Source organism: Haplochromis burtoni, unplaced genomic scaffold (assembly GCF_018398535.1).
Source record: "Haplochromis burtoni strain Fernald_Lab_line unplaced genomic scaffold, NCSU_Asbu1 Contig_8, whole genome shotgun sequence".
NCBI classification, from domain to species: Eukaryota; Metazoa; Chordata; class Actinopteri; order Cichliformes; family Cichlidae; genus Haplochromis; species Haplochromis burtoni.
Window position 1 is genome coordinate 2,143,911 of NW_024582369.1, and position 9,263 is coordinate 2,153,173.

Genomic DNA, 9,263 nt, shown 5'->3' on the forward strand with positions numbered 1-9,263 from the left:
AGGCAGATGGGACAAATCACAAACACTTAGACTGCTGGATTAAACTTCCCTGAACAGGCCTAATGATTATAGATTAGATTGTGGCACCTGTGCCAACCCCCAGTAGCTACACTAAGCTAATCAATGTGGACTCCCGTTAGTTAAAATGCTGTTGTAATGGGAGATTATCTAACTGCACACTGAGCTGGCTGGCTCTGACTCTTCATCCCTGCTGATATTTTACGGAGTCATTGAAAGGTAAGGACCATAATGGGGGCTGAGGTGGCATTTAAATGGGCTTAAGGTAATATGTTCACAATGACAGAAAACCAGAACCAGCCCATGAACTGATGCAACATAGATCTATTATAGAAAAATCATTATATAAAAGCCCCTATTCCTGGGTCATTCATAGAAATAGATTTGGGTGAAGTCAAGCAGAGCGTTGTGCAAAAGTCTTTAGCTACCACTCATTTCTTCCAAGGAGCCAGACACCTTTGTTTGAAAGTGTTCAAGAGACTTTCTTAAAAGTTTTTCTTTGGTTTTTCACTCATTTTCTGTCCATTCCCTGTACCTGACTGTTTTCAAGGCTGACCTACAAATCATTCAATCGTTCAAAAAAAAAGGCACCTAACTCAAGGGAACAACCAGTTTGGGAAAGAACCTATTTTAAATTTTATCTTTAGGCATTTTGTTATTAGCAGTCTGCTGCAAAAACAGATGTCAAATCTAACACTTTTAAATGCATAAAATAGCATATTTGCACCAACAAGATGATTCCCAAGAATCTATGAGCTAAAAAAAAGCTTTAAAAGGTTGGGGACCAAAGAAATGTCAGGCCTTAAAAAAATATCTACAGCAGATGAAAAGTATCTAAAAGTCATGTACTTAAGAAATTGAATTCAGGTTTAAAGCTTTTTTCTACCGCCAGCTGTGAAACATGGTGGCAACTCTGATTTGGGGCTGATTTCAGCCAGTGCTGTTGGGGATCTTGTAGTAAATATTGGCACACATATATTTAAATTAATATTTGCTGCTATTTCTCATTTTCCAAGCAAAATGTTAATGAGAAATGACAGGCGGCTCGAGACTTTTGCACAGCACTGTAAGTATCCCAGAACGATGTGACCGACTTTTATAACACAGTTTTGTTTGTTGTTCTTCAGGTGGGTTCGAGAAACCAGAATACCTTGATTACTATAAACCCGTGGTGCTCTTCTGGATTTTGGTGGGCTTGGCATACTTTGCTGCAGTACTAAGTATGATCGGAGACTGGTTTCGGGTTATCTCCAAGAAAACTAAAGAAGAGGCAAGTAGTGCTGTTAAGTTGGCTCTTTTGTTGGTTTTACTGACAACATAAAGCATGCAGATATGCAGAATCTGAACTGAAGTTGAAGAAAGAACTCTGTCAGCCCCTCGAATCCCAAAATTTATCTTAGAGTCTTATGCTAATAGCATCCCATGCTTGAGGAACCAAGCTCGTGGTTGGCACTTTGAGAGGTCTATTAGCATTTTTCATTTTCACGTTTTTGGGGTTTTTTTTATTGCTGTTTGGCCTTTATTTCACACAAAGTATCCAACAAGTTTGGAACATTTTCCAAAGCCATCCAGCAGGCTGGATTAGAGTCTTTGCTGGGTAAATTCTGGCCCCCAGGCCTTATGTTTGACATCTCTGCTCTACAAAGTATATTGAGAAGTTAGTATTCAGTGAATTTTCACTCTTTAAGTAGCAAAGCCAACAAATTTGTAGTTAATGCATTTTTTTCCAATGACAGAAAGGTTCAGGTTACTTTTTTTGTACCTGTGAGTACAAACATTTGGTCTGCAGTAAGTTAATAGTCCTGCACACTTTTAAAACAAACACAAGCCTAATCCAACCTAATGAATTGAATAAATAATCATAAAAGAATTTCCACATCATGAAGCATAAATAATCAATATAAGCAAAACTATGATCTGTTCATCTGAAAGATGGCAGCTGGAAAAAAAAAGCTGTTTTTAAGCCTTGTTGTTTTACACTTCACCCAGACGGAAGAAACTAAAAATAAAGGGTGGAAGGCGTCAAGTAAAACTGAAGCAATGAGTTGTTGTAACTGTCTAATATAGAAAGACACTGAGTTCAGCTGTGGCTCACCAATCAGCCTTTTAGATCAAGTGCTTTGTCTCAGAAAATTCTCAATCATTTCTTTCAAATTACAACCAAACAACTGTACATGTGTTAAAGTGTTTCACAATGATGCTACAGATTAACTATCCACAAATATAACTTTGTCAATGGAGGGGTTTCTTTACAGTTACTGAATATGATCCTATTTGTCTCTACTTTTTTAGTTTTTTCCTCACACACAGTTGAAAGTGAAATGCTCAATCTCCATCCTGGCCCCACCCTGTTATGTAAAAATGCCATTTTGTGCAGGACTTGGTCAAAATCTTTGGTGTGTTTGCAGTGGCTGGTGCTGATAAATATGATACTGTGCTGCTGTGGCAGGTTCATTATTTATATGTAGAAAGAATGGGAAAAGCCACACATTCATGCACACATTGAAGGGCATATAGCACTCTATAGTGGGAAATCCTTTCACAGCCATAATTAGGAGTACAGCTGTGTAGGCTGTGAGCTCCGCAGGGAATTGCATTACTGACAGACAAAGTGGGAGACTGAGGGAATGGATTAGGGGAAGGGAAGAGAAAGTGAAAAGACAGCAGGGAAAGCGTGCAGTGTTTGTGCTCCAATGTGCACCATCATTTTCAATTCAAGTGTACCTTAGAGCCTAATAAATAAACAAAACAGCCGGGAGAAACGGGTCTAATTCATAATGAAGGTGGGATCAATGATGTGTTGGCCTAACTCCCTCTTCCCTGTCACTATTCAGGAACCATAAATAAGCATACTGTGCAAAGCACATACAGTATATATCCGCCAGAGGCCTGTTCAGTAGGTCACACACAGCTCAATGACAAAAACTCATTTTTAATTCATTGCTTTAGGCTCCTGCATTAATATTCTTTGGGAAAAAATCTCAGCAGACCAGTGATGAATGGTTGGGGAAATGTCTGAAACCTCTAATGTGTGTACAACATCTTGTGCCAAATGCAGCAAAAAAAAAAAAAAACTCGCAACACAGACCCATTTCTAAAAATCACATTGAATTCGGAAACATTTTCCTGCTTTTAAGTCCTTTTAAGTCCGCTAACCTCAGGTTGATGATAGCACAAGAGAATGAGACTAAATGTACTAATGCTTTAAAGGATTTTATTCTCATTCATTTCCCACTTCTCATAAAGTTCCACATCTGCTGTTGGCCTTTACGGTAGCTAACTTTTATTGCAAATAATGAATGAATGTTAAAAAGGTCTGTCGTGCTCCTTTGTTAATTGGAGTGCTGGCATATTTTGTGGAAGAATGCTCTGGATAACAGCTATTAAACAGGGGTTTGCACTGATTAACAGAAATGACATTTTATAAACCATGTTCATGTAACACATCCAAGTTTTTTTGTTTTTCCTGGATTTAGTGCTTCAACTCCATGTTCTACATTAGAGTTATAAAAAATTACTTTGTCTCTTCATATGAATTAAATTTTAATCTGACTGTGTGACAGAGGATGGCAGTAAAAGTGTCTCTAGTGTAGATGCTTAGAACTGTGCCAGAAATAGAGAAGCCTCGGGGTTGCCATGGCGGTGTCTCAAAACCACCCTTACAACCAGCAATAACAAGACCAAAACCAGCCTAATATGCTGCAATGGGATCCCCATATTAGTACGGCAGTTTATGTACATGATGAGTAATGTTGGTAGGTTACTGAAGTTAACAAATTTAATATGAATTTTTATTTGTAGATATTTGATTTATTTATTTATGACCAAATTTGGCACATGGGCACATTTGGGACCCTAAAAAGTCTAGCAACCTCCTGTCAGTTAAATTTACACATTTTAGCTTTTATGAATCTTTAACAGCCTATAAAAGCAACATATCATTTTAACTTCAAGTCAACAATAAATTTATGTCAACAGAATTTGAATACTTGGATATTGTACGATATGCTATTCTCATGGTCCTGTGTTTTGGAACCCTAAGTTTTGGAAAGTTTTTGTGTTTTGGAACTTTGTATTCTTGGTTATTAAGTGTCCTGTTTCAGTTGTGACTGGTTGTTTAGGGTTCTTAGTTTTTTATTGTTTTATTATACTGCTGCTGTGTTTGGTCTTGACAACCTTGGTAGTCTGTTTTTTTTAGTGTTTAGAGTATATTTTTGAATGCTTTACATAGTCTAGCCTCCCCAGTGTCCTTAACTACTTGTTTCTGCTCCCCTTTAGTTATTTTCTGTTTTATTTTGGTAGCTGATTGTTTCTTGTTTTTAGTTTTTCTTCCTTGCCCTGTTTTTTAAATTAGGTTCAGCTGTGTCTCGTCACCCTCCTGTATCCACTTCCCTTGATAAACTCAGTGTACATATTTAAGCCCAGTCTTTCCCTTCAGTTGTTGGCAGAGCATCTTTTGCCATTCCTGTGTTTGCTGCCTGTTTCTGAGTTAAGCAGATTTAACCTTCTTTCACCCCAACCAGTCGTGGCACATGGCCACCCCTCCCTGAGCCTGGTTCTGTCAGAGGTTTCTTCCTGTTAAAAGGGAGTTTTTCCTTCCCCATGTTGCCAAAGTGCTTGCTCATGGGGGTAACTGTTGCTGGGATTTGTAAATAAATAAAATTGAATTGAACTAAACTACCTTTCATTTTTTCATTGGCCTTCAGATTCTGGATTCTACAATCACCCTGAATAAACGTTCACTTTGTGTTTAATTTTGTCAACTTTTAATGCCATGTTAAAAGTAGCCCAAATCTGTGGGAAACCCACAAATCTGGCAACCCTGAAGACAGCTTCAGCTCTTTGTCCAAAACTTGCACACAAATTACCAACAAGTGCAACTGCACAATCTATCATAATAATTTTATCACTGTAAAATACCAGCAATGATATAATTCACGGATGTTACCCAAACACAAGTAAACAGAGACATTTAGTGAAACTAGACTTTTCTAACACCAGGTGTAGATAGAGGAACTTAGAATCACGTGTTTGATCGCCTTCAAACATCAATCTTCATTCTTTTTCTGCAGGTTGGGGAGTTTCGTGCACATGCAGCAGAATGGACTGCAAATGTGTCAGCAGAGTTCAAAGAGACCCGCAGGCGACTCAGTGTTGACATTTATGACAAGTTTCAGCGTGCTGCATCCATCAAGCGCAAGCTGTCATCTGAGCTGGGTATTAATGCGTCCATCAACCAGGAAATGACCCCTGGCAAGAGGACGCTGTCAGCTAACTTTTGTGAGGACAGAGAGGGTTATCCCACAGTGAATCTTTCCCTCAGTCCTGTCCCGGGGGCCCTGGCGAGGAACGGCAGCCTTTATCTAAATGGCCTCAGTCCAGAATACGCCGACCGACAGGAGATCGCCATCATCGAAAACCTCAAATGAGGAGCAGCGTGAATAATAAGATTTGGGGAGCTGTGTAAAATACATCTAGCCACTGACAGAGATTACAGATACAAACATGCTTTTGTGTTCATTCACAGAGCATCGCTGATGACATACCCAAACACATTTGTTAAGTAGACTGTGTTCCAACCATCGCATAAATCAGTCATGAAGCCATGTACCTTCATGTGTGTGAGCCTCACACATAAAAACACACAGTTTGGATTTAGTCTGTGAAAGAAGTCTGAAGTCTTTATGTCATCAACGTGACTGACTGACTGGTGTGCTAGTGACTGAGCCAAATAAAAAAAATAAATAAAAAAAATTGTTCCAGACTGGAGCAAATGATTGTATTGGAGGCATGAGCTTGAAGAAAAAAAGAAAACTCCTGAGCAGAGGAAGGAAATGAAAACCCTGTACCGAGGTAGCAACACACTGGGCATCCTGTCCTCCTACCCCTTGCAAACAAAGACCAATAAATTCATCAAACTTCGGAAGCAATAGATGTGTCTGTGCAAAGCTCCTGCTGAATTTTTCAGAGGCCCTGAAATCTGCATCAGATCGAGAGGATCCTCACTGATAAAAACACTGCATCATCAACAATGAACACGTTCTCTACAAGGCAGCAGCTCTGTGCTAACACAAAGGAATGTCCCTCTTTTTTTTTGCATTACGCTTGTTACAGCATGAATTTATATGCCTTGCATCTGCCGGTCAGTCTGCCCTCGCTATAGAGATGAATGTTGACATATTAGTTCCTTTGTGACTGACATTCAGTTTCTCATTATGAGGAATATTCCACTTGTGCCTTACTAAAAAGTATACTGAACCTTTGAGGATGACGGTGTGTGAGAGACTGAGCAGCGCTGGTGCGCGCCCTCATACTTCTTATTTTTGAGAACAGCAGTGATAATCATGTGTTTGGGATGTGTCTTGGAAAATAAGTGGACATTTTTTTTCTTTGACTTGAGGGAGTTTGCATGACAAGGGAGGAGAAAGCATTTTGAGATATATTTGATTACTTGAGGTAACATTTGAGAAAAGGTCACCGCTTTATCAACTGTCTTAGTTTTTTTTCTTTAACCATCTTAATGTGCCGACAGTTACATTAACCACAGTGCCAGGCTTTCTGATCAAACCCTCTAACTCGAGTATACCAAAGCTATGATCCTGCTTTCCTGACAGAAGAATAAGATATTTCTAAAATCTAGCATTTCAGGGTTTTGAAAACTGAATTTAAATGAACTTCTGGCATTTGAGGTACTGTAGTAGTAAAATATCCGAAGCTGTGAGGCACATCTCCACCTTACCGCTCTCTGTGATTGAGCTGGTTGGGGAATAGTTCCTCTATTCATAAAGATAAGGTCTGTTATGTATTGTTGTTAGTGAATGTATACAATCAGAAATCCTTATTTACTGTGTGTCACATTAGTGACCCGATTAAGGCTTTACAGATATACTAGGGGCATCATATAGAAGAAGAAATTATTTTAAAAAATGCTGCTCACTTACAGGTTTGGTGATGATGAAAATTTATACTAATGGCAGGAATGTTATTCAGGCACAGCCTATATCTCACTTCCATTTATAATTACTCGGAATATGAATCTACTTCTTCTTTTAAATTATTAAAATATAAAAGTTAATCAATTTTTAAGGGATATTTTCCATTTTTGTCTCTCCTAGTGTATAGTGCATCTTGCTTGTCTGATTTTGTTCAGTGCATTTAAACAGCAACAGCTGGCACTGTCCCATTCATTTAATAGTGCCATTTACAGTTTTGCAGTTTGTCTTATGATTTGTTATGCCATATCAACCTTCCTCCATTCTGCTGCCATTAAATACTGCTAATTTGTCAAAGCTGTTGGCATCTTAGAGGTACCCAAAGTGTCCTTTGTCTTGACACTCCAGGTGTGGCAGTAGTGAGGCCAGTCAACCCTTTAGTTCAAGCACACCAGTTACCCTTGAATGCCATTTAACATGCAGGGGTAATGTAAATGAGGATGTTTTAGCAAAAACCACAATCTGGAAATTGAATGCTAAGCTAAACTGAGAGCACAAAGGCCCCAAATGGGACACAAATGAAGTTTCATGGTTGATAGGTTTGTGATTTATAGCACCTCCCCCTGCATCCTTATATGGTCTTTGTTGTTCTTTCACACTTTACAGTTTGGCTTCATCTAATATTCCCATAGCTGCTTTGCCAAGACACAGACAGTGATGAAATTCAGGGAAAAGTAAATTAAAACGGCTTGAACCAACCAAACAAGGCCTTATATAAGGATTAGTTGTCAAATATGTATGTCCATGAACTACCAATTGTAACGTTTAACTAACTTAACTCCAGCTTATATTAGCTTGATATTTCATTACTCATTTAGATGACTTTGGGGGAAAAAAGTAGTTTGTGATATGGTCAGCAAAAGTGACCTTTTAATCTGACCTCAGGATTATGCCAGTACAGTTTTTCTATGTATCTAATATGTTCCAGTTCATTTAAATAAATAAAAATGCAGAAATATGTTTCATTTTTGTATGTATAGAAATCAAATCTGAAGTAATTCTGCTCTTACAAAAAGAAATCATAATTATTGCTGCATATCATCCCATCTCCTAAAGGTGTAAGAAATAGTTTTAATATGTTTTTATTTTTGTTTGTTTGTTTTTTGCCTTTCTAAGATCTTTACAGGCTAAGACATTACTTCAATTTTACTTCCCAAGTGACATTAATCCCCAAGTGTGACTCAGTTTAGCGGGCACAACATAATCCCTGACATGTTTTCTTGGTTTGAGCAGAGTCTGGTCGTGTGTGTTCGTGTATAAAAGCCATTCGCTATTATGTGTAATAAACTCAAAGGGGCATCACTGAGGAAAATAGAAAGGAACTTTAACAAATAATACTGTTACTTCTCTTTATGTTTCTAAAAAGCAATCAATACCATGTAAACACTTACCTGTACCATGTGCTGAACTGCAATACACTGGGAGAAAGACTATTAGCACATAATTGCTGAGTAGTCTGAGGAAAGCCATCCCAGCTTTAGTGTAGCTTCTCAAAGCAAAGACTGTGCTGCTGCTTCCCTTGTCAGATACGTGATTAACAGCCTGTGAGTGCTGCAGAAAGTCAAGGAGGACCGTCAATGAAGTATTATATAACATGTCAGGACACGTAAGGCCACATGCACATGGTGGTTTGTATGACCATTAACGACTGCACGACTGAGCGTGTGCGTTCGGGTTTGAAGAAGCTCATTAAGTTTCCGCCCACACACATTACGTTTCCTTCTCTTTTCCCGAGGTGACAGTTTTTAATTAGGTCTGTAGCTCACATCAGAATCCTGATTCGAGCATGGTGAATGTATCCACCCATCGTTGACAGCTGAGAGGAGCCTCATTATAGACGTTAGCACATGCATCATTTAACGCAGCGATAAATGCTTGCAAAGGTGTTCCAATAGCTCATGTGGGTATGCTGTGAAAGGCCTTTTAAAGCTCCAGCCCTCATTAATTCAGAATCAGAATGCCGTAAACAAGAATCATGTATCAATCATAGTCATAATAACAACTTGGGTTTGGAAGATGCATGAGAATTTTACAATTTGTGATGGAAGGACAACACAAATAATTTTCACTGTATTTTTTTTATATATTTCTATTTGTTGAATATATGTGAAGGCTTCATGGACACGTGATCTTTTTTTTTTTTTGAAACATGACATCATCAAGTGTTGCATGCTATTTTAAATGTTGTTTATTGATCATGAATTTCCTATCCGGGGCTTTGTTTGGTTTTTAAAAACAATATAGCATTGTATG

The 9,263-nt window shown here is 38.3% G+C and overlaps 1 protein-coding gene across 1 annotated transcript in view; it reads left to right on the forward strand.

Moving 5' to 3' along the window:
- LOC102289736 (potassium channel subfamily K member 2) overlaps positions 1-8,957 on the forward strand; it is a 29,965-nt gene extending 21,008 nt beyond the window's left edge. The window contains exons 6-7 of the mRNA XM_005914477.2: positions 1,146-1,288; positions 5,091-8,957. Of these exons, the coding sequence (XP_005914539.1) occupies positions 1,146-1,288; positions 5,091-5,447 (500 nt within the window). The 3' untranslated portion in view covers positions 5,448-8,957. The remainder of the gene's footprint in view (positions 1-1,145; positions 1,289-5,090) is intronic.
- Positions 8,958-9,263: the final 306 nt, after the last annotated feature.